General features: G+C 37.6%; 1 protein-coding gene across 1 annotated transcript; it reads left to right on the top strand.

Annotated features, from left to right (window-relative positions):
- Nucleotides 1-6,813: 6,813 nt before the first annotated feature.
- Nucleotides 6,814-25,502, top strand: LOC140146084 (WD repeat domain 54-like). The gene is made up of 8 exons (XM_072167836.1): nucleotides 6,814-7,127; nucleotides 9,002-9,067; nucleotides 9,841-9,907; nucleotides 10,413-10,466; nucleotides 11,157-11,364; nucleotides 12,315-12,477; nucleotides 22,754-22,822; nucleotides 24,213-25,502. Exons 1-8 carry the CDS (start codon nucleotides 6,900-6,902, stop codon nucleotides 24,345-24,347), a joined length of 990 nt encoding a protein of 329 aa, XP_072023937.1. The 5' UTR covers nucleotides 6,814-6,899; the 3' UTR covers nucleotides 24,348-25,502.
- The last annotated feature ends 317 nt before the right edge of the window (nucleotides 25,503-25,819 follow it).

The raw sequence follows: 25,819 nt of genomic DNA, 5'->3' as shown, positions 1-25,819 counted from the left end.
ATGTAGGCCTATATGATTTCTACTGAGTGTAATATGTCACCTACCTTCGACAGAGAGCATCAACTGTCGTCCGCGGATAGATTTCCGATATCAATCATGATAATAATTATGTTAGCACAATAGGCTATTGTATACTTCTAGTTATATACCCTATACTGTGTCCTCCCAGCATAATAGTGTTATGATTGCAGATCAGATCAGCTCTACTTTTTAATCCCTTGATTTTTGGTTTCTGAACAAAAGAGAAACAAAAACTATATATTTGAAATGAGGGAATGTGTAAGGATTAATGGAGAGTCCGAAGTTTACCGTTTTCTAAAATCCATATTCCGTGTTGTAATCCGTGTTGTAAAATTTGTAAAAAATTGTTAATCCATGTTTTATGAATAAAGCTTAAAATGTATTAACAATGATTATGAATGATATTAATGTCACAATAAAGTGTTGTTCAATGTCGCGATCAGTATGCTCTGATTGGAATATTCTCACGATAATAGGCCGACTGTTACGATGTTTGGATGGATAGGGGATTCATGCCTTTGTAATATACCTTTTTTTCGGTATTATTAAACAGTATTTCAACCCAAGATTGTTTTAAACATTAAATTCTCTCATCATTTAACAAATTTTGTCACGTCATACAAAAATGTCATTTTCCGTTTTGTACTTCCGATTCCGTGATTTTGTTCCGTTTTCCGTAAAACGGAAAACTTCGGACTCTAGTCATTAATGGATGATTTTCAGTATAGAAGGAGCCAAAGTCAAAGGCTTTTATTTGTATCGAAACAGCTCATAACAATTGAAAGAACATTACATGTTAATGGATATCGCGATAATACCGTTACCATGGGTACGTGTAAAACTGGAAACTATTCAATACTTCTTCCCCTCTTATGTATTCGACTCTCGTAAATTTGAACAAAAGATTATACTTTTAGTTATGTTCAGTATCATTTTTAACAGAATTCCTGACTCCCTTGATTCTAAAATTGAATTAAATAATGCTTCAGTGGCTATTCATTATTTCGTTGCCTGTTCGAATACGGTATGTTTATCTAACTCTTTGTTAAATCTTCTATATCTCTCTCTCTCTCTCCTCTCCCCTACCCCTCTTGTAACTCTCTATTTCACTCTCTTGCCGAGCATTTTTTCTTATCTTTTCTATAATTTTGGGCGTTACCGTAAAGCAACACTATATATCGTGATTATGTTTATTCTTGTTTCATATATTTTGTTTATTTCAAATTTAATTTGCTTGAAAGTCCAACAAAATATTGTACTCGCGACTTTAGCTTTCGCCATTAGCGAGAAAAGAGACCAAAAACCGCGCTAATTACGCTAACTCTAATACGGAGTGTCCCAAAAGTGTCGATACCATGTTGAATGTTTATAACTCAAGTATTCAGCAACCGACAGCAAACATGAAGGTGTCTTTAATAATTTGACATAAAATTTGTATTATATCGCGAATTTCAAAAAATCAAAATTAGTTGATATCAGAAGGACATTCCTCGTAGACTTCAATTCGATATGTCTGATGTGCTCTCATGTGCTCTCATGTCCCATAAAAATACTGTCCAAACGTTCATACCAGAGCCCTTAAGCTCTTTAATTATTTTAAACCGTGACTCTCGTATATTTAGTAAGCTAGCTCTAGTAATGCAATTTAAGATATCAATAATACTTTCCTATTTTGGCAAGCTTTCCAGATTTTTTCTATTTCAATAGATAGATACTATAATTGATATGAAATCGACATATCCTCCTCCTGCAACTTGGCGATACCAGTCACAGGGTGACACGTAACCATGGTAACAAATAAAGTACGGCTAATAAAACGTATAATGGTGGTCCGGCTGAGTTAAATAATTTGATAATAAAAACAATTATTATTGAAACTTCTTTAAATTTGACTTATTATGGACAGTTATGTCGTCAACAAGACTAAATTTAGTTATTCTTAAATTATGAAACTGCTAAAATATTCACCAGATGCCGTAGCACACGTATAGACGACGAAGGAAATTAACAATTTATTTTGATCAATTCAAAGGGTAAATCCAGTGGCGTAGCTCAGGGCTAAGGATACATAATGGCGCCCCACCTCATTTTTGAAATAATTGCGTCCAAAAAAATTGCAGAAATAGGGCCTACTACGAATTAATTTTGGTTATAATGAAGTTGAATATCCAAGTCTTATTGATCTTTCAAATGATTTTGTGCTAAAAATTTTTTGACTTTCATCGCTTGGAGGGGCGCAAAATCGATGCGAATCGATCAATTCGGAGCACCCCTAATGTTGGCGCCCAGGCACCTTTGTTTCCAATGGACATTTTATTGTGAAATTTCATTGTACAAGGAATACATTAAAATAAATTCCACATAGCCCCCGCATGAAAAGTATTTAATTATCTTTGTAATCACTCAAAAAGCATTTTGTGTAAATTTTACATCCGAACTAGATGCTATTAAATTTTTATGAGCCTTTTTATTTTACATGTAAAGTCTATGGGGGTGATGATTAGAAATGCACGGCAATATTGAAAAACCCTCATTTTGGGCCATTTTAGACACTACGGCCCATAAAAAAGAATAGCACTTAGTTCGGATGTAAAATTCACACACAATGCTACCTGAGTGAGTACAAACATAATTAAATACATTTCATTCGGGGGCTATAGCAAAAACAAAAATGTCCTATATACCTTAATCAGTCCGGTCCGACTGCCTGATCAGGAAGTAGGCCTACTGCCGAATCAGGCAGCATGTTGCCGAGTCAGGCAACACAGGCTTTGGTAACCCTTCCGAATTTGACAGACTAAGGACTAAATTGTTCATGTTGATTTTATAAAAGATCGGTGGAAATTTTACTTTGACACACATGAGCTACATGTAAGTTGACAATTTTTCACCGGGCGAAAAAAATTCCACCGGGAGGAAAATAATTTAAATAACAAAACAATCTCTAACGGTTTTTTAAAAATTTGATTTAAATATGCAAATTAACTTTATTTTAACTAAAATTGATGAAAAATTACTACTAATCGTATATATTCATTGATAATTTTATATATTTTACCTACTTCTTTACTCTAAACCAAGAAATAACGGTAGCCTATATTAAAAAATGCTCTAGTTGAAATAGAGCATTGCATTGTGGGATACCATGCTGCCTGACTCGGCAACAGGCTGCCTGATTCGGCAGTATTTCCTGATCAGGCAGTCGGACCGGACTGTTAATGGTTATTGAACAAAGGTGCAGGGCACGTGCCCCTTGCCCCAATCCCCCGCTCCCGTCGCTACACGACTGGGTAACACTTATGAAAAGCTATGATAAAACAGGTGACATTAATGTAACTCGAGTCACGCGATATTTACACGCGATAATCATTCCTCTACCAAAGAAAGGCAACCTCTCTCTCATGACAATCTACCGTATTCGCTTATGTCCATTGCCGCAAAAGTGTACAACAAGATCATTTTGAACAGGACCCGACCTCACATTGATCCTTTACTGAGAAGCAACCAGGCTGGCTTTAGATCAGGTCGCAGCTGTGCTCAGCAAATACACATTTTGAGGAGGGATCATGGAAGGCTTCAAGGAGTAACAACTTCCCTTGACACTTTTGTGGACTTCAAAAAAACCTTCGACTCCACCAACAGATCCGTCATGTTTTCAGTGCTGCGGCATTATGGAATACCAAAGGTTGTGGTAAATGCCATCCAGGTGCTCTAAAAGTGCTGTTATGGGAGATGGAAGTGTCTCAGAGTCTTTCCAAGCAACAACTGGAATGCTTCAGGGTGATGTGTTAGCACCATTCCTGTTCATTATCCTGGTAGATTATCTTCTGAAGAAATCAACTTCTGGAATTGATGCTGGAATTGTTACCTACCCACGTCGGTCAAGCAGGTATCCTGCTAGGATGCTGAATGACTTTGATTTTGCTGATGATATCGCCCTGTTGAAAATCTTCCATAGCCCGGACCCAGTCGCAGCTTACTAGGACTTTAGATCTAGGCCTTGTCATCAGCGCACCTAAGACAGAATATATGACTGCAAACTGTAACGCCCACCCAGTACTTGAAGTCTATGGTAGTACCATCAACCATGTCACAGACTTCAAGTACCGTACTTGGGTTCCAAGATGGGCTCTAGTGCTGGGGGGAGCTAAAAAGAAGAAAAGCACTAGCCTGGGCAGCTTTCTGGAAACTGGAACGCCTCTGGAGTAGCCCATCCCTGTCAATCGAAACAAAAATCAAGCTGTTTGAGACAACTTGTGTTACTGTCTTTCTGTACGGGTGTGAGTCATGGGTAATCACCAAGGACATGGAAAACAAGATCAACGTCACATTGCGTTCGGTCACAATGATTCATTATGTAAAAAAAGAGGCAGTTTGAAAAGTTGCATTTTGGTCCATAGGAGTCAATTTTCAAACAATACAGTAGGCCTATGTCAGGTCTGTTCATGTGTTTGTAATGGAAATAAAACTTAAAGTCTAGATGTTCAGTAGGTAGGCCTAATAGGCCTATGGGTCCTCTGTGGCCCGAAAGTTTGAATGAATAACCCATATGAACAACGCAATAGGCATATGGCAGCTATACATTTTCTAAAGTTTAATGGTAGGCCTACATATAGGCCTATTAAATGGCTGCCTTGTAGGCCTACTTAAAATTTATGATTAGGATTATAAGCAATTTGGGGTTTGTTTTAAACTAAACTTGAAGTTAAAGTTCAAATGAATTTTCTTTGGGGAGGAAGTTGGTTTTAGGGGGTGTGAAATTTTCTTTTTTGGGGGTAAAACCAGCTCATTTGGGGGGTTCAACCCCTAATCCCTTAGTATTCACAATTTCAAAGGACTATAGCCTACATGTTTTTTTCCGCTGGCTCTCAACCTTCGATTTAATTATTTATTTATTTATTTATTTATTTATTTATTTATTTATTTATTTATTTATTTATTTATTTATTTATTTATTTATTTATTTATTTATTTATTTAATCAATCAATCAATCAATCAATTTATTGACATTAAACCCAACATACAGGTATAGTCAAGAACAATACAACAAAAATCTAGTTCTACAAAAATACTAATTAATACTGTCGTAGCCTACATGTATGTGGCAAGAGATACAAAGCTAACAGGGAAAACATATCAATTATCTACATTACCACGATGTTCAAAAGCTGATTTAACAAAACTGATAACAGGTTTAATGATATCATATTCATTTGCACTCATAATCAGCTTGAAAATTTCTGAATCAGAAGATGATTTATTTATTTATTTATTTATTTATTTATTTATTTATTTATTTATTTATTTATTTATTTATTTATTTATTTATTTATTTTTTATTTATTTATTTATTTATTTATTTATTTATTTATTTATTTATTTATTTATTTATTTATTTATTTATTTATTTATTTATTTATTTATTTATTTATTTATTTATTTACTTACTTACTTACTTTTATCAATGTATAATTATTTTAAATCCTAAATTTGCTTTTTGTCAATTAACATGCTGGGCTGATATTCATAAAACCACGCTAGGCCTAGTTGACAGCTAAAATTGACTTTAGCAAGCTGCTAAGCCTAGCTGATTGCTAATTCTTATTCATAAAACCCAGTTAGAGTTAGCAACATTCTAAAATTTTGCCAAAACTTAGAGTTGATCTGGGGCAGCGCTAAGTCACTAGTTGACAACTAGTCTTAATGATTTTGAACTAAGTTTGACATGATTTATTGTTTTAATTTCATATTAACTGTTGTCAATTATGAAAAATAATGTTCTCAGAATATTCTGTTTCTGAGGTCTTCAGTGTGTTTTACACATAAGAAACTGTCTTAAAAACACACAACAAATTTAGGGTGAATGAATAAACATTGAACTAAGCCAGTATTGTTTAACCAAATTTGCACAAGAAAAATGATTATGATATAGCAAGTAATCTTTAGTTAAGCAGATATGTTCAATCGAAGCAATTCTGTTCAATTGTTTGATACGTAAAATATATATTTTGGAGACATGTTACCAATGTTCTCTTTGGTAAAGATGCATGACTTATTTTCAATAACAAATTATATGTCAATTTGATAAAGATAAATCATGCTTGGATATTGTCAAGAAAACAAGCAAGATATATCATATGCTATTAAATTATCTAATATTATTTACACAGTGTTGCTCATGAAGCTAAATGAGCAGCGTTAAGTGGATGCATGTTGTTTTCTATTTGATGAAGCAATGTAGTATGTATAGTATGTTTTTACAACAAACCAAGGACTTAACATGTATATGAACTTTACTTGTTCAGAGTATCTTTTTTAATTTAATTTGCCGTAACAACCTTGTAGGCCTATATAGCTTACAAAATACACATGTAATTTTATTAACGAAATCTCAATGAAGACCATCAGCAATGAGTCATTACATTTTGATCATTTTGACTGTGGTTCAGAGCTCAAGTATAATAGACATGTATTATATAAGCCTATTGTATTAGATGTTACACAATACTGTTGAAGGCCATAGCACCCAAAACACCCAAATAAGTTATCAGCTAAATATTTCTAGTTGATAGCTAGTTAGCAAAGTGTTTAGCAAGGTTTTATGAATAAGAAATTAGTTGATTGCTACGTAGCTATCAACTAGTGGATTTAGCATCTTGCTAAGCACTAGTTGGTTGCTAATTTAGCAAGGCTTTATGAATATCGGCCCTGGTATCCTTTTTCTTTATCATGCAATAGTCCAGCCTGAGCAAAGCGGAGCAAAGTAAACGCAGAGAATCACATTATCGGGATACGGGCTGTTTCAAACAGCTGTCACCCAGACGCCGCTGCAAAAATTCCATAGAAACCGGATTTTAGGCTTAAATAAAACACCAAAATGTATCAGAAAGCAAAACCTTTACACATCAAAGGCAGTGCCTCTCTGCTTTATAACAATTTATCAGTGTTGGCGATGCCCGAGAAGAACATGGCGAGCTATGGCGTGGTGCACAAATCGACTGTTTGTCTGGCGAATTGCTCCAATGATACAATGAATGTGAATCACAAACAGGTTGCATGCAAGGAACCAAGTGCTGCGTTGTCTCAATTAACTATGATTCTACAGGTAATGTTTGGAGATTTCTTGATTAAGGAAACTTGAGCATGAGAATTTTTTTTTATTTTTCAGTTCTAAGTTTCAATGTGATTTTATAAGCCTACTGGCTGTCAGCACAGAGCATACCTTGAAAGGACACTTGGCTCATTTGCATGGCAGTCGTACTCTCCATTGTATTTGTTCATTTGTGTATGGAGAGCAATGGCGTCCCTTCATTGTATTTGTTCATTTGTGTATGGAGAGCCATTCTTGGAGCCCATGGGACTCAGGCTAGGTCCTCAGGTAGAGTCTGTCTGTCTGTCTGTCTTATTGGAAACTCCCGGAGGAACTCGGCAGGGGCGATTTTCATCGCCATTTCACCAAGCTGACACAGGGTCAATTTCTACAAACTTTTACGTCTATTTGGAAACATCATAGCCTGATGGTCCATTTTGGGCGGTACAATGATTACTCTAGGGTCTGTTGAGTAGAAGCAATGGCCGAGATGGGGTTCGAACCCACAACCTTACGATCATGAGTCCAATGCTCTAACCATTGCGCCACATCAGACGCTGTATATACTAGAAACGCATATTCTTAATTCCGCGTTTATTCAATGTTAGCATTAAATTTGTATTGCCCGGCAGCGCGCGCAATGGAAAAACCTGAATTTGTTACATAAAAAGTTCAAATGAAAATTAAAAAAAGTCGGTTTCCACCTGAGTACATATTAAATGGGTGTAGAAATTGTTCTGAAAATATTAATTAATTTAGACAAACATACGGGATATAATGAACCTTTGACATGACGCCATGATGACATATGATTTTATATAGTCGTTTTATATCACCTATACCGTGTGTCATAATACCAATATTTTGTAATTTTATATAAGAACTAATATTTTGCATCATAAATGCGCAGTCCATATGTACAAACGAATACTAATCTTCAAGATATTAAGCTTTAGAAGACTTCAAAATAACATGTCACTAAGCAGGTCATAGGTGCTGGCCTTGTCCTATTGTACTTGTTCATTTGTGTATGGAGAGCTCACTGACCTGTATAGAGGTCAATGGGAGCTAGAGCTTCTTCTACGGGCACTATCGGTTTCAGGCGTAGTTCATTGAACTCAATGGGCTGTTATTTGAAGTGCTTTTATGTTATTGCAAAACGGATCGTGGCGAAAGCTAATAAATAATTCATACCAGGGTTTAATTGATCTGGGATGCGGACATTTCATTATTCGCAAACCACCGGGATTCGATATAGGTTTGCGTTGTAAAATGAAAATGTGAATAAGAGTGTCACCCCCCTGCTGTCAGTCATGATGACCATCTTCGTCAGTTCATGTCTTCAAGTTCATACAATACATGTCATGATCTTCCATTGTGATTGTCTTCAGAATCAGAAGTACCGTACCGCCGATAAATGATCAGTGACGATGAATTTAATTTACATGTACTTACTATACTATGATCAGCTCGTAAATAGGTGGGAATTATTTGTTTTTTGTTACTGTGTGAGTCAATAAAGTCCAAACTTACGCTCACATAAAATCAGAAAAGCGTGGGTCAGACACGCAAAACGGCGCAAAACACAGTTTGCGTATGTGCTGCCTGAGAGCCCAGCTGTGCCATTGATGCCATTCTACATCAATCTGTGATGTTATGACTTATGAGTTCCGTCTAGTCCAAGTCGAGCCATTAATTTGCCTACTGTCACCGATAGCTTTGCATTCTACTCTAGGGCTAGGCTAGAGACCATTGCATTCAAAATCTAGTCGGATTCGCTGAAGTATGACACTGTGTAAGTGTATGTGTAGTGTATGTACTAGTAACTTCTGCTGACTTATGTTGTTCCAGCTTTTTTATACTAAGAATTATTTCTTTTGTTCTGACAGGCCAAATTCTGTTCCTTGCCATCAAGATCACTGTTAGTGATGTGTTATCAACGGGCATCCAGGTATGTAGAATACTATCCAAGAAATTATATTTAGGGCATTTCATGATACTATAGCATCCTCTTTTTATTTTTATCCACAATAAACTTATTTCAAAAAGTGCAATTCAGACATTGAATTTGCAAATTACGCATTTATGGTCTAAACTTTTTTTGGAGAACAGTAATGGTATGTTGGAGAATGAGGCTGGATCAGGAAGTTTCCCTTCAAAGGTTGGAATTTTTCACATGAACTGGAAGTTTTCAAAAAAGATGCCCATTCGATACATTCTTTATTGAATAATTCCATCGGGTACTAGCAAAAATCTGTGTCACAATTACTTGGGCATTATTAGAGTTCAATCTTATTCTCATGCTAAATTCCTTAATGTTGATGGGGTAAAATGGGGATCAACAACCTTAAGCTTTTATTTTTACCATGTTTATACAGACATTGTAAAGTTAAAAAGAAATCTGCATCAAGATCAAATCTTTAACTATTTTTTGGAGAAATGTGCACCCTAAGATTACCATGAAATGCATATTCGTATATTTTCATGACTAAATGGTTGTTTATACTAGAACATTTTGTGGTTCTTATTTCATCAAAATAATAAAAAGAACAAAACAAGTAATGTTATTTTGTGATTTTCCTTCATTTTCCTAGCTACCAGGGGATCGCACATCCGGGTCACTGGGCATTTACATTGTTTACGGCTGGCTTCTGACCAACCACACACACTGTTATGTATGAAATGTTAATGATGTCTTGTTAATTGAGCTTTGTTTCATTTGTTTCAGATATTTGAGTCAGATGGGTCAGCATTGGTGTTCTGGCATGCATTAAGTAATGCAGATCCAGCGGCAGGTAGGGAACATTGGGATATTCTATTTGAAATCCACACACCCCCTATGACAGACATGACCTTAATTTCCACACAGGGGTGTAGATTTTGAATGGAGTCCCCCATTCAAGTAGCCCTGGAGTTGTGTTTTGAAAATAATAGTCGTGCTACAAATCACACTTCTGGAAATGTTAAGGCAAGCTTTCAGGTGTGCTATTAAATTTCACTTGATATAAAAGAAGTAATAGGAATTGAGGTGTGCTATTAATCGAACTCAGACAGGCGATTCAAGGTGTGTGATCGTGTGCGATCACACTTGCTCGCCTTTAAACTTAATCCCTGCGCTCCCTGTGTCGAGGATTAAGGTTTTGTCTTCCATTTGGACTGGAATAGCCCATAATTTGGCAAAGAAATTTTTCAGCAATAAATTATTAAATACTGACTTCAGCACATGTGACCCCTTTTGTTTGACTGTCACTTCATGGAATCTATCAACCTTTTCTATTTTGTGCACTTTCATTTTGACAGGATTTTTGTTTGCAAGAGGAATTGCTGTTGTAGGGGATGCATACATAGCAGTAGGTAAGTATGCCATTTCATCTTGTCATACCAAGGACCGGGATCTTAGCTAGGATTTACAAGTGCTCATCATTTTCAGCAAAACTGCCTGTCAAAAAATTGACCCTGAAAACATAAACCAGACCTCTGCCCCATGGGGTTCAGCCAGTTCAAATAGCTATAGCCTTGATTTATTTAATAGTCTGGTCTTGTTTCGAGTTCACAGTTCTTATTCAATCATTAGGCCTACTTTTTGAATTTAGCATATGTCACCAGCATATTTGCCTGTCCCAGGAGCAATCTGCTTGTCTAAAATCCTTCATCAATGTGTGTGTCGCTTATAATCTTTTATCCATGCACTCATGGTCATATTTTGAATCGGGTTTTAAATGTTTCTATGGTGTAGGCCTCACAACACCATATACTGTCACCTGATGAAGGGTGAGGCCCAAAAATGTGTGTATTAAATTTTCTTTATACAACATTATAATTCTTCTTCTACGTGCTTGTTTTCTGTCTAAAATGATGGGTGGACGCACTGGACAGGTGGCTAGCTAAGACCTTGAGCATAGCAACAGTTGACTTCCAGAAGGCCGTAAGTGCATGGCTTATAACAAAGCACTTAAACTCTCTCAATTTCAAAGTACTGTTAGACTACTGTTCATGGATAGTTTAATGTAATTCTTATTTCATATTGGTTTTACATTATTTCAGGGACATCACAAGGTAGTATCTTAGTATTCTCAATACCAGCAAGGGGTACTAACATTATGCTCTCAGAGACGTTGACTGGACACAACTATGCTATCAGTGACATGGCTGGACAAGGCACCAAGATGGCATCAGGTGATGACAGCGGATGTATCACTATTTGGGAAGGTGGAGAGAAGTTTAAGCAGATAACTAGAATTAATGGTTCAGGGTGAGTGGTGTGTTCCACCAGGTTACATATGTGGTCCATAATACTTAAGTCCATTGCCTATTTCAGACAATGATCGAGGTCCAGTACTCCAACTTTTTCCCAACAATACTCCAACGTAATATATGACCGTACACCATGAATGAGCCGTAAATTTGTCCCCGGTCAATTTAGTTTTATTTTGTGTTTCTAAAATATATATAGTAAGCTTTAAAATGGTATATCATTTGACTTCAAACAACATCCAGAAGAGGGGTTATGGTTTGTTGAACGGTGCTCCTTCAACAAAACGGTACCTTTTTTCGGTTCTACATGTGTCTCTTTTTCCACATTGCTGGTAATAAATATCAAACAGTCATAATTGGCTGCCATTTCAAATCATCCACAAGTCAACAGTTCATTGTTGGTTAATATACATACCTAGACAATATACAATGCTTTGTAACCCACCACTTGAACAGGATTTAGCCAAAGCAAACAAAGACCAAAGCTAATTAAAAATATTTGCCGCACCAACTTGAGTTACCTATGAATATGACCTTCATGCACATTTTACACTGTAACTCAGAATACAATTTAGGACATTTACGGCTCATTCGCCGTGTACAGTTACATATAGAATCTAGTATAGTGTACCACAAGGATACAACTGTGATCTATTTTATATATGCCTCTAAATGAGGTTTATTTTTTTGACGAAAGAGACAAAAGGCAGACACCTTCCACAAAAACATTATAATATATTGGTCTTACAGTATACATGCTTGTACAGCTGCCTGTATCGGTAATATAGTTGCTCAAATTACAAATAATGGTGTGTGCCTTTCATCTCTTTCATAAAAAAACCCTCATTTAGAGTCATATATGCTTGTGAATGGAATTCTGTGATATATATTGTTATATGCATCTGCTTGCATCACTGTTCATAAAGCCTGTTTTCCTCCATATTTCAGGACCAGCTGTTCTTCTGTGTGTCTGTATGATGACTTAGTTATCGCTGGGTATGGTACCGGACATGTGCGTCTGTTTGATTCCGATAAAGGACATATGATGGTGGAGATCTGTGCCCATGCTAAATGGATTCATGCTATTGATGTAGCACCTTCTACTGGCTTGGTAAGAACAAAGCAGGTGAAAAAAAACCTGTTCATTTTTATTTTATTTTTTGCAAATGATGGTAAAAACTCTTAAAAATCACCAACATATTGCTTCTCTGCACTTAGTAGTGAACATGCTCTCTTACAGTAAAGACATAGCTTATAGTTGCTCTGGGCTTGTCTTGTTTGCTACCCTTTACTTGCCTTCAGTTTTTGTCTTGTATTTTGTTTTAAACTACAGCATGTAGTTTTCGTTGTTTAATTTAATATTTTGTCGTCTGTCCCTGAAGAAGAGTAGTTTATCTGCTCGAAACGTCGGTTGATTTTTTGTCTGTTAGGTTTTGTTTGTCGACTATGTACACAGTGATTTTCATCACTCCAGTGTACTTTTGTTCTGTTTTCCTGACACCTCAGTGGGTTCTGGAATTGGCAATTTTTGGCCATTTAACTTTGGCACTCGGCACCGAACTTTGCCTGTTTTTAGGCCTACATTGGTTGTTTGGTTTTTGTCTACATATGTGCTCAGTGATTTTCATCGCTTGTTCTAGTACACTTTTTCTTCTAATCCCTATTTTGACCCCCCCCCCTTGTTCTGTCTAGTCTGTATTTTAGTTGTTCCCCCACGTCAAGTTGGTGTACCTTGCTTTTTTTTTCCAGTTGTTCATATATTCAAGGTATCCTCGTGTATCATTTATTGATCCTTGATGTGTTTTGTGTCCTCGTCCGTTGGATTCACCATTACCTACTTTTTCTGATTTTGCTGGTGATCCCCTGCAGCCGTCATGGTTCCGGACCTAGGACCCCCCGTGTTTGTCTCTCGTCTATATCCCTAAATCCGTCTTGTCTAAGTTGTCTTAAACATGTTGAATCTGCTTCATATTTTCTCTTCTGAAGCGCCTCAGGATAGGAACTGATGATGCGGTTTCTTATTATATGTTTGAGTGACACTTTTTTCCTATTTAGTCCTATATCCTCTTTTCAATCTATTTCTCTTCTATTGATTGCGACCCCTCTTGACATTTACATCCTGTCAATTAGGACAATAGGCTCAGTCCATATCAAAACAGATTGAGTGTACACCCACCCTCTTGGATTTTGCTCTCCTTTGGCTCAGGGGTACCTTTCATGGATCCCTAGGTGAGGTCACAAGAAAAAAATTCATATTCCATTTCGTTTGCGAATGGCGGGCAATCAAAGTTTGGCGACCTCGACCAAAATTGGGAATTTAAGGGGTCCAAATGACAAAGTGCTCTCTTTGAGGGGCACTTTCTTCTTAATTGAATCAGTTGTGATCCTCTTTTTGAATGTGGTCACTCACTGGCTGTGTCTGAAATACCTAATGCCAAAAAAGATAGATTTCGGAATTTCGTTGGGATTTCAGAGGGGTCAAAATCAGCACTTCGTACTGTTCAATCAAATTATCTTGATTTTGAAGGACCCATGATAATGTCACAGTGCACTTATAGGTCCTAATTATGTTCAGAATGGATTAACCATATGCCAATGTCTATGAGCAATTCAAAAAAAGAGACTTGTCTTGTCCCTACAGAATTTTAGGCCACCCCTAAAGTGGTTCAGCCACAAATGGCGCTTAAAATCGGCAAATTTTGACCCCTAATAACTTTTGGTGTACACCAGATATGAATTTCTAGTCTTTTGCATCTGAAAGAATGTAGTTTAATGTTACTTGGAACATAAGATTTGTTTTGTATTTTTGTGTTTTAGTATTAAGTTGACGCTTTCAAAATAGTCATTTTTGCCTAACATACCATGCATACAGGATACGGTACAAAATGCCAATTTTAGTATAATATTTTTTTATATTTTTGATCACTTTATAGCCATTTGTATTATTTATCCTGATATTTCAAGTTGCGTTTGAGTCAAGTAATAAGAAAAAACTACTTTCTAATCCTCTGTATGGATTTTTAAGGGGGTCAAAAATGCACTTCCTGGCAACGATGTACATGCAAAGTACAGGTTATGGGGGTCAAATGTTCAGAATGCTCCCAATTATGTCAAGTAATATATCAAATTACTCGTATGGTCATGAGGATTCCAAAATGTATAGTTTGTTATGTGTCAGACCTTTCAGGAGGGCGCTATGACGAAAAAAAATGTTCATAGGTCAACGACCTTTTGAATTCTGACCATAGTAGTTAACAACGTCTGATTTTGGTAATTTTGGTGTCTAATTATATATGTTTTCTTGCATGAGAAATACAAAGTTAAGCAAATTAATAAACTATACAAGGAACCGACGACCCTCTTTTGCAACATGGCTGCCAAAAGCATCCATATTGTAATAAGGAGGTCATTGGTTCCTTGTACAGTTTTTAAGTTATGTAGTTATATTTCTCATGCAAGAAAACATAATTAGACACCAAAATCGGACGTTGTTAACTATATAATAACAGGATAAATAAGACAATTTGCTATAAAGTGATCAAAAATAGAAAAAAGGGTATGTTGAAATTGACATTTTGTACCCATAACCTGTACATTATTAGTCAAAAATTGGGATTTTTGGGACCATCAACTTAGTATCAAAACACAAAAATACAAAACAAATCTTATGTTCCTAGTAACATTAGACTACATTCTTTCAGATGCAAAAGACTAGAAATTCATATCTGGTGTACACCTAAAGTTATTAGGTGTCAAAATTTGCCGATTTTAAGCGCCATTTGTGGCTGAACCACTTTAGGGGGCCTAAAATTCTGTAGGGGTCAAGAAATTTCTCTTTTTGAATTGATCATAGACATTGGCACATGGTTAATCCATTCTGAACATAATTAGGACCTATAAGTGCACTGTGACATTATCATGGGTCCTTCAAAATCAAAGATAATTTGATTGAACAGTACGAAGTGCTGATTTTGACCCCCCTGAAATCCCAACGAAATTCCGAAATCAATCTTTTTTGGCATTAGGCATTTCAGACACAGCCAGTGAGTGACCACATTCAAAAAGAGGGTCACAACTGATTTAATTAAGAAGAAAATGCCTCTCAAAGAGAGCGCTTTGTCATTTGGACACCCTAAATTCCCAATTTTGGTCAAGGTCGCCAAACTTAGATGGCCCGCCATTCGGAAACGAAATTGAATTTGAATTTTTTTCTTGTGACCTCACCTAGGGGTCCATGAAAGGTACCCCTGAGCCAAAGGAGAGCAAAATCCAAGAGGGTGGGTGTACACTCAATCTGTTTTGATATGGACTGACCCAATACCCTATTGTCCTCTGGAGTTGTCTATTTGCATATTGCTTCTCTGCACTTAGTAGTGAACATGCTCTCTTACAGTAAAGACATAGCTTATAGTTGCTCTGGGCTTGTCTTGTTTGCTACCCTTTACTTGCCTTCAGTTTTTGTCTTGTATTTTGTTTTAAACTACAGCATGTAGTTTTCGTTGTTTAATTTAATATTTTGTCGTCTGTCCCTGAAGAAGAGTAGTTTATCTGCTCGAAACGTCGGTTGATTTTTTGTCTGTTAGGTTTTGTTTGTCGACTATGTACACAGTGATTTTCATCACTCCAGTGTACTTTTGTTCTGTTTTCCTGACACCTCAGTGGGTTCTGGAATTGGCAATTTTTTTTCATTTAACTTTGGCACTCGGCACCGAACTTTGCCTGTTTGTAGGCCTACATTGGTTGTTTGGTTTTTGTCTACATATGTGCTCAGTGATTTTCATCGCTTGTTCTAGTACACTTTTTCTTCTAATCCCTATTTTGACCCCCCACTTCATACTGCCTAGTCTGTATTTTAGTTGTTCCCCCACGTCAAGTTGGTGTACCTTGCTTTTTTCTTTCCAGTTGTTCATATATTCAAGGTATCCTCGTGTATCATTTATTGATCCTTGATGTGTTTTGTGTCCTCGTCCGTTGGATTCACCATTACCTACTTTTTCTGATTTTGCTGGTGATCCCCTGCAGCCGTCATGGTTCCGGACCTAGGACCCCCCGTGTTTGTCTCTCGTCTATATCCCTAAATCCGTCTTGTCTAAGTTGTCTTAAACATGTTGAATCTGCTTCATATTTTCTCTTCTGAAGCGCCTCAGGATAGGAACTGATGATGCGGTTTCTTATTATATGTTTGAGTGACACTTTTTTCCTATTTAGTCCTATATCCTCTTTTCAATCTATTTCTCTTCTATTGATTGCGACCCTCTTGACATTTACATCCTGTCAATTAGGACAATACCCTATTGTCCTCTGGAGTTGTCTATTTGCATATTGCTTCTCTGCACTTAGTAGTGAACATGCTCTCTTACAGTAAAGACATAGCTTATAGTTGCTCTGGGCTTGTCTTGTTTGCTACCCTTTACTTGCCTTCAGTTTTTGTCTTGTATTTTGTTTTAAACTACAGCATGTAGTTTTCGTTGTTTAATTTAATATTTTGTCGTCTGTCCCTGAAGAAGAGTAGTTTATCTGCTCGAAACGTCGGTTGATTTTTTGTCTGTTAGGTTTTGTTTGTCGACTATGTACACAGTGATTTTCATCACTCCAGTGTACTTTTGTTCTGTTTTCCTGACACCTCAGTGGGTTCTGGAATTGGCAATTTTGGCCATTTAACTTTGGCACTCGGCACCGAACTTTGCCTGTTTTAGGCCTACATTGGTTGTTTGGTTTTTGTCTACATATGTGCTCAGTGATTTTCATCGCTTGTTCTAGTACACTTTTTTCTTCTAATCCCTATTTTGACCCCCCCCTTGTTCTGTCTAGTCTGTATTTTAGTTGTTCCCCCACGTCAAGTTGGTGTACCTTGCTTTTTTTCTTTCCAGTTGTTCATATATTCAAGGTATCCTCGTGTATCATTTATTGATCCTTGATGTGTTTTGTGTCCTCGTCCGTTGGATTCACCATTACCTACTTTTTTCTGATTTTGCTGGTGATCCCCTGCAGCCGTCATGGTTCCGGACCTAGGACCCCCGTGTTTGTCTCTCGTCTATATCCCTAAATCCGTCTTGTCTAAGTTGTCTTAAACATGTTGAATCTGCTTCATATTTTCTCTTCTGAAGCGCCTCAGGATAGGAACTGATGATGCGGTTTCTTATTATATGTTTGAGTGACACTTTTTCCTATTTAGTCCTATATCCTCTTTTCAATCTATTTCTCTTCTATTGATTGCGACCCTCTTGACATTTACATCCTGTCAATTAGGACAATACCCTATTGTCCTCTGGAGTTGTCTATTTGCATATTGCTTCTCTGCACTTAGTAGTGAACATGCTCTCTTACAGTAAAGACATAGCTTATAGTTGCTCTGGGCTTGTCTTGTTTGCTACCCTTTACTTGCCTTCAGTTTTTGTCTTGTATTTTGTTTTAAACTACAGCATGTAGTTTTCGTTGTTTAATTTAATATTTTGTCGTCTGTCCCTGAAGAAGAGTAGTTTATCTGCTCGAAACGTCGGTTGATTTTTTGTCTGTTAGGTTTTGTTTGTCGACTATGTACACAGTGATTTTCATCACTCCAGTGTACTTTTGTTCTGTTTTCCTGACACCTCAGTGGGTTCTGGAATTGGCAATTTTGGCCATTTAACTTTGGCACTCGGCACCGAACTTTGCCTGTTTTAGGCCTACATTGGTTGTTTGGTTTTTGTCTACATATGTGCTCAGTGATTTTCATCGCTTGTTCTAGTACACTTTTTCTTCTAATCCCTATTTTGACCCCCCCTTGTTCTGTCTAGTCTGTATTTTAGTTGTTCCCCCACGTCAAGTTGGTGTACCTTGCTTTTTTTCTTTCCAGTTGTTCATATATTCAAGGTATCCTCGTGTATCATTTATTGATCCTTGATGTGTTTTGTGTCCTCGTCCGTTGGATTCACCATTACCTACTTTTTCTGATTTTGCTGGTGATCCCCTGCAGCCGTCATGGTTCCGGACCTAGGACGCCCCGGGTTTGTCTCTCGTCTATATCCCTAAATCCGTCTTGTCTAAGTTGTCTTAAACATGTTGAATCTGCTTCATATTTTCTCTTCTGAAGCGCCTCAGGATAGGAACTGATGATGCGGTTTCTTATTATATGTTTGAGTGACACTTTTTTCCTATTTAGTCCTATATCCTCTTTTCAATCTATTTCTCTTCTATTGATTGCGACCCCTCTTGACATTTACATCCTGTCAATTAGGACAATACCCTATTGTCCTCTGGAGTTGTCTATTTGCATATTGCTTCTCTGCACTTAGTAGTGAACATGCTCTCTTACAGTAAAGACATAGCTTATAGTTGCTCTGGGCTTGTCTTGTTTGCTACCCTTTACTTGCCTTCAGTTTTTGTCTTGTATTTTGTTTTAAACTACAGCATGTAGTTTTCGTTGTATAATTTAATATTTTGTCGTCTGTCCCTGAAGAAGAGTAGTTTATCTGCTCGAAACGTCGGTTGATTTTTTGTCTGTTAGGTTTTGTTTGTCGACTATGTACACAGTGATTTTCATCACTCCAGTGTACTTTTGTTCTGTTTTCCTGACACCTCAGTGGGTTCTGGAATTGGCAATTTTTGGCCATTTAACTTTGGCACTCGGCACCGAACTTTGCCTGTTTTTAGGCCTTCATTGGTTGTTTGGTTTTTGTCTACATATGTGCTCAGTGATTTTCATCGCTTGTTCTAGTACACTTTTTCTTCTAATCCCTATTTTGACCCCCCCCCCCCCTTGTTCTGTCTAGTCTGTATTTTAGTTGTTCCCCCACGTCAAGTTGGTGTACCTTGCTTTTTTTCTTTCCAGTTGTTCATATATTCAAGGTATCCTCGTGTATCATTTATTGATCCTTGATGTGTTTTGTGTCCTCGTCCGTTGGATTCACCATTACCTACTTTTTCTGATTTTGCTGGTGATCCCCTGCAGCCGTCATGGTTCCGGACCTAGGTCCCCCCGTGTTTGTCTCTCGTCTATATCCCTAAATCCGTCTTGTCTAAGTTGTCTTAAACATGTTGAATCTGCTTCATATTTTCTCTTCTGAAGCGCCTCAGGATAGGAACTGATGATGCGGTTTCTTATTATATGTTTGAGTGACACTTTTTTCCTATTTAGTCCTATATCCTCTTTTCAATCTATTTCTCTTCTATTGATTGCGACCCCTCTTGACATTTACATCCTGTCAATTAGGACAATACCCTATTGTCCTCTGGAGTTGTCTATTTGCATATTGCTTCTCTGCACTTAGTAGTGAACATGCTCTCTTACAGTAAAGACATAGCTTATAGTTGCTCTGGGCTTGTCTTGTTTGCTACCCTTTACTTGCCTTCAGTTTTTGTCTTGTATTTTGTTTTAAACTACAGCATGTAGTTTTCGTTGTTTAATTTAATATTTTGTCGTCTGTCCCTGAAGAAGAGTAGTTTATCTGCTCGAAACGTCGGTTGATTTTTTGTCTGTTAGGTTTTGTTTGTCGACTATGTACACAGTGATTTTCATCACTCCAGTGTACTTTTGTTCTGTTTTCCTGACACCTCAGTGGGTTCTGGAATTGGCAATTTTTGGCCATTTAACTTTGGCACTCGGCACCGAACTTTGCCTGTTTTTAGGCCTACATTGGTTGTTTGGTTTTTGTCTACATATGTGCTCAGTGATTTTCATCGCTTGTTCTAGTACACTTTTTTCTTCTAATCCCTATTTTGACCCCCCCTTGTTCTGTCTAGTCTGTATTTTAGTTGTTCCCCCACGTCAAGTTGGTGTACCTTGCTTTTTTCTTTCCAGTTGTTCATATATTCAAGGTATCCTCGTGTATCATTTATTGATCCTTGATGTGTTTTGTGTCCTCGTCCGTTGGATTCACCATTACCTACTTTTTCTGATTTTGCTGGTGATCCCCTGCAGCCGTCATGGTTCCGGACCTAGGACCCCCCGTGTTTGTCTCTCGTCTATATCCCTAAATCCGTCTTGTCTAAGTTGTCTTAAACATGTTGAATCTGCTTCATATTTTCTCTTCTGAAGCGCCTCAGGATAGGAACTGATGATGCGGTTTCTTATTATATGTTTGAGTGACACTTTTTTCCTATTTAGTCCTATATCCTCTTTTCAATCTATTTCTCTTCTATTGATTGCGACCCCTCTTGACATTTACATCCTGTCAATTAGGACAATACCCTATTGTCCTCTGGAGTTGTCTATTTGCATATTGCTTCTCTGCACTTAGTAGTGAACATGCTCTCTTACAGTAAAGACATAGCTTATAGTTGCTCTGGGCTTGTCTTGTTTGCTACCCTTTACTTGCCTTCAGTTTTTGTCTTGTATTTTGTTTTAAACTACAGCATGTAGTTTTCGTTGTATAATTTAATATTTTGTCGTCTGTCCCTGAAGAAGAGTAGTTTATCTGCTCGAAACGTCGGTTGATTTTTTGTCTGTTAGGTTTTGTTTGTCGACTATGTACACAGTGATTTTCATCACTCCAGTGTACTTTTGTTCTGTTTTCCTGACACCTCAGTGGGTTCTGGAATTGGCAATTTTTGGCCATTTAACTTTGGCACTCGGCACCGAACTTTGCCTGTTTTTAGGCCTACATTGGTTGTTTGGTTTTTGTCTACATATGTGCTCAGTGATTTTCATCGCTTGTTCTAGTACACTTTTTCTTCTAATCCCTATTTTGACCCCCCCCCCTTGTTCTGTCTAGTCTGTATTTTAGTTGTTCCCCCACGTCAAGTTGGTGTACCTTGCTTTTTTTCTTTCCAGTTGTTCATATATTCAAGGTATCCTCGTGTATCATTTATTGATCCTTGATGTGTTTTGTGTCCTCGTCCGTTGGATTCACCATTACCTACTTTTTCTGATTTTGCTGGTGATCCCCTGCAGCCGTCATGGTTCCGGACCTAGGACCCCCGTGTTTGTCTCTCGTCTATATCCCTAAATCCGTCTTGTCTAAGTTGTCTTAAACATGTTGAATCTGCTTCATATTTTCTCTTCTGAAGCGCCTCAGGATAGGAACTGATGATGCGGTTTCTTATTATATGTTTGAGTGACACTTTTTTCCTATTTAGTCCTATATCCTCTTTTCAATCTATTTCTCTTCTATTGATTGCGACCCCTCTTGACATTTACATCCTGTCAATTAGGACAATACCCTATTGTCCTCTGGAGTTGTCTATTTGCATATTGCTTCTCTGCACTTAGTAGTGAACATGCTCTCTTACAGTAAAGACATAGCTTATAGTTGCTCTGGGCTTGTCTTGTTTGCTACCCTTTACTTGCCTTCAGTTTTTGTCTTGTATTTTGTTTTAAACTACAGCATGTAGTTTTCGTTGTTTAATTTAATATTTTGTCGTCTGTCCCTGAAGAAGAGTAGTTTATCTGCTCGAAACGTCGGTTGATTTTTTGTCTGTTAGGTTTTGTTTGTCGACTATGTACACAGTGATTTTCATCACTCCAGTGTACTTTTGTTCTGTTTTCCTGACACCTCAGTGGGTTCTGGAATTGGCAATTTTGGCCATTTAACTTTGGCACTCGGCACCGAACTTTGCCTGTTTTAGGCCTACATTGGTTGTTTGGTTTTTGTCTACATATGTGCTCAGTGATTTTCATCGCTTGTTCTAGTACACTTTTTCTTCTAATCCCTATTTTGACCCCCCCCCCTTGTTCTGTCTAGTCTGTATTTTAGTTGTTCCCCCACGTCAAGTTGGTGTACCTTGCTTTTTTTCTTTCCAAACATTTTTTTAGTCAAAATAATCAGGACTGATTTTGTATGCACGCAGCAAAATAACAATAACGACATCCCAAAACACAAAAGCTGGGTCGGTCAGACCCGTAGAACAGCTAGGCTTTGTTTTTTCATCATCTAAACTCCTCATCTACAGATTGTTTCAGTCATTGGAAGTGGCTAGTAATGGGTTATTCTAGTTTCAATCCACACACCCCCTGTAGAAGACATGACCTTAATCTCCCACAGAAGGGGTGTAGATTTCAAATGGAGTTGCCCATTATGGTGATCCCATTTGAAATTCATATTCCATGTGTGAGAGATTTAGGTCACATCTTCCGAAAGGGATGTACATACATAGATTTCAACTGGAATAGCACAATAAAAACAAGTAATACTAAAGCATTTCCCTGAGGCAGCTGTTTCGTGCACGCATCTATGCAGCATCTTTTAGCACGTACGCCAGCGCTTTGAGTGAACAATAGCGCCCAATGAAATGCGCACTGACGTCACTGCCACATCAGGGTGGGAAATGCTTTAGCAGTAAGATGTGAAATGGAAGCTGAAATGCGGAGCTGGAATGCTGTGTCATGTTCAACGTGCAACCCTTACATATTTTCATACCAGTTGCTAACTCTCATTTGTCCTGGTTTCATATCGTTTCATGTTTTACAGCTTTTAACCTCTGGAGAAGATACCTGTGTCAGGGTGTGGTCCATACAGAAAGCTGAAAATGGTGCTAAGGTTTGTTTTTTATGATGCTCTCATCAATTAATGCAAAATGAGGTTACCTGAAATCAGGGTTTTCTTTATGCTTAATTAACATTAACAGTGGAGTTTTTTGCCCCTTCAGCTACCCACTTTTCCCCTCAAATGCTCTTTACATATATGTTAAATATCATGAAAGGGTAAAATATTTTTAGATACAGAGGTTTTTTACCCCTTCACGAAAAAGCTTAAAGAAAATCCTGCCTGAAATGGGTGACTCAATTTGAAATCTACACCCCCTTTGTCATGACTTCCATGTTTGATTTGTTTTGTTCGAGTTTTTGACAACCCTGGATAACCCAAGAAAGCCTCTATTGAAGCTTATTTCCATTGGGGTCCATTTGAACACCGGGACGGGTTGGGAACAGTAAGGGGTTAACACCCTACTCTTTTCGAAATTGGCTGCGAGATACATGTACAGGTATGGCTCTCTGTACACGGGACCGACAGCTTAACATCCCCTCCAAAGGACGGATTACTTTCATGATTCATTTTCCCAATTCTGAAATAACCATGGGGAGAGCGGAAGTCTGAATTTAATCTACTGAGGTTACCAATTAATTTCAGACATATTTTTCCCCAAGTCAATATCCCAGCAAATCTCCACCACCGGGAATGGAACCCGGGACCTCATGCACTAAAGGCAAGTACACTAACCATTAGGCCACGCTCTCCCTTCCAGTTTATGGATTTCAACTTGAAATCCCAATGAGACTAGACATGTCGGTCTATCATCAACTCTACACATTCGAAGAAAATCATGTGCAAAGTACACACTTTTCTGCACTGTACACGGAGTGATATTGAACACACACTTGATTTTAAAAGAGTTTTTAATCTGTCAAAACCAATTGAATGCAGAAACTTACTATTTTTTTCTTGCTGACAGTTTTGTCAGTGATTTGTTCACTGACAGAGTATTTCATTTGAAATCCATGCACCTCTATGGAAGACATGATCACCCGCCGGTTCAATTCGGTTACCATTGTCTAGAACAATAGCAACCAGACGGAACCAACGGTCAACCACAGGTCGAGTTTTGATTTTGTTCCTTACCTGAATGGCTGATCCCATTTGATATCTACACCCCCTGTGTGGAAGTTAAGGGTCATGTCTTCCATATGGGATGTATGGTCTCAACTGGCCCAATTAGCCCAATACTGGTCAGGCAAATAGCCAGTAAAACATCCTTGACGATGACCAGTAAAACTGATTGGTCTAATAATTACATTTGTCCAAGTCGATTGAATTTTGCCTTTTCGCTACATGTATTATTCATAAATTCATTGTACATTTTGTTTGCTGCAAGTGGTCAGTCCTTTATACGTACTGATTATTTTCTTTGTATAATTTTGACAATTTTCAGGTGAGCCTCGAGTATTCAGACAGTGTGACAGATGTGCAGCTTACTGGTGCAAAGTTTATGGATTCAGATGGCAAAGCGTTTGGAGTGACAGGTTATGACCTCAACGAGATAGTGGTATTCAAACAAAAAGTATGAATATATATCAATGAGGTAGAATCAAAGAGTACCGACTCCGCCATGTTTGTGTATTGCTATCCATTCCAATGAGGTTGAATCAAACAGTACCGACTCTACCATGAATATATATTAATGAGACCAAAAAGTATCTACTCGGCCATGTTTGTGTGTTGGTATTTTGCACTCAACGTTTTAAATGTGTGTGACAATTTCCAAGGGAAGTTGAAATCCTTGCCAGTCAGCTGCGAACAAGGGAAATATAAGTAGGCTCTATGCCCTGTTTGCCCACCGGTTACCATGAAATAGTTCTCAGTTTAGCCCTTGGTATATCATGACTGGGAGCTACTTTTCAGGAGATACTTTTAAAACACCGTGTCTTTTGCATGCAAGAATATATGTTATAGTGTGTTTTAACTCGATCTTGGTTGGTCGCAAGCAGCTCCAGATTTACACAAAATCACCCACCTCAACTGGGCCCTACTCTAAAAGTAGAACCTGGTTCAAACCCTGCAATTTTGCATTTGGTTACAAATCACAACAGCTGGCCCAACAGGGCAATGGGCAAGGTTGTCAAAAAGGTTAAACCTATATAGCACAAGACATGTTGTAGTAAGAGACACACTGATCATGTTTGTACGCAAAGCAGTTGATTACAATGGCAACATAATATGTAATATGATGGGTAGATGTGTATGTATTTGTATGTGACTAAGTTTTAAGATCAGTATGTTTTCTGCTTGGTTCTAGATTTTTGTAAAAACTTACATGTCCCTAACTGATATGTGAATATATAGTTTACATTTAAAACTCATACAGGAACGTGTATAGTAAATGTGTTTTATTGTGACAGGCAGTCTTACCTATCAGTGTGCTATGTAAAGGAACAAAATGCTATACTTATAGGTACCACATTATTGGCATAATAGTGCTCATGATGGCCCGATACATGTAGGTAGCTGTGACTTTTCTATCATAGCCTGTATATTTGCACTAATCCTGTTTACTACATGTAGATATGCTCCATTATATCTGCAGGGTTCAATAGAAAGAGTCATTGGCACCACTTGGGGTGCAATAGTGCTATAGGGCCACACTAAACCTGCTGCCTTATGACATGTAGGTACTTACAGAATAAACGATAGGAATTTTTATTTTGCCTATCCTCTACCGTGTGATAGACGACAGGCAGGTCCAATATTTTGAGCAGTGGATGCCGGCACAGCCGGTATCCACTACGATAAAAATATTGGACCTGCCTGTCGTCTATCATAGGTAGAGATAGGCAAAATAAAAATTCTATCGTTTATTCTCATTCTTAGTCAGTTAAATATTATTTTAATAACTGTAAACAATTTTTTAAAGCAAAAACTAAGTTACCGTCATAAAAACTCCCTCATTATAAAATGAACGAAACTTGTTTACAACTTCACGTATTCTGTTGCGGCGTACTGCTAGCGCGTCGCGTATTCCGCACTAGTCTCGCATTACAG

Source organism: Amphiura filiformis, chromosome 2 (assembly GCF_039555335.1).
Source record: "Amphiura filiformis chromosome 2, Afil_fr2py, whole genome shotgun sequence".
Lineage (NCBI taxonomy): Eukaryota > Metazoa > Echinodermata > Ophiuroidea > Amphilepidida > Amphiuridae > Amphiura > Amphiura filiformis.
This window is presented reverse-complemented; position numbering and strand designations above follow the sequence as displayed.

Coding starts and splice junctions, on each gene's coding strand:
- LOC140146084 (XM_072167836.1), top strand. CDS start 6,900: ATGTATCAGAAAGCAAAACCTTTACACATCAAAGGCAGTGCCTCTCTG. Junction 12,478..22,753: donor TAGCACCTTCTACTGGCTTG/GTAAGAACAAAG, acceptor CATGTTTTACAG/CTTTTAACCTCTGGAGAAGA. Junction 22,823..24,212: donor AAGCTGAAAATGGTGCTAAG/GTTTGTTTTTTA, acceptor GACAATTTTCAG/GTGAGCCTCGAGTATTCAGA.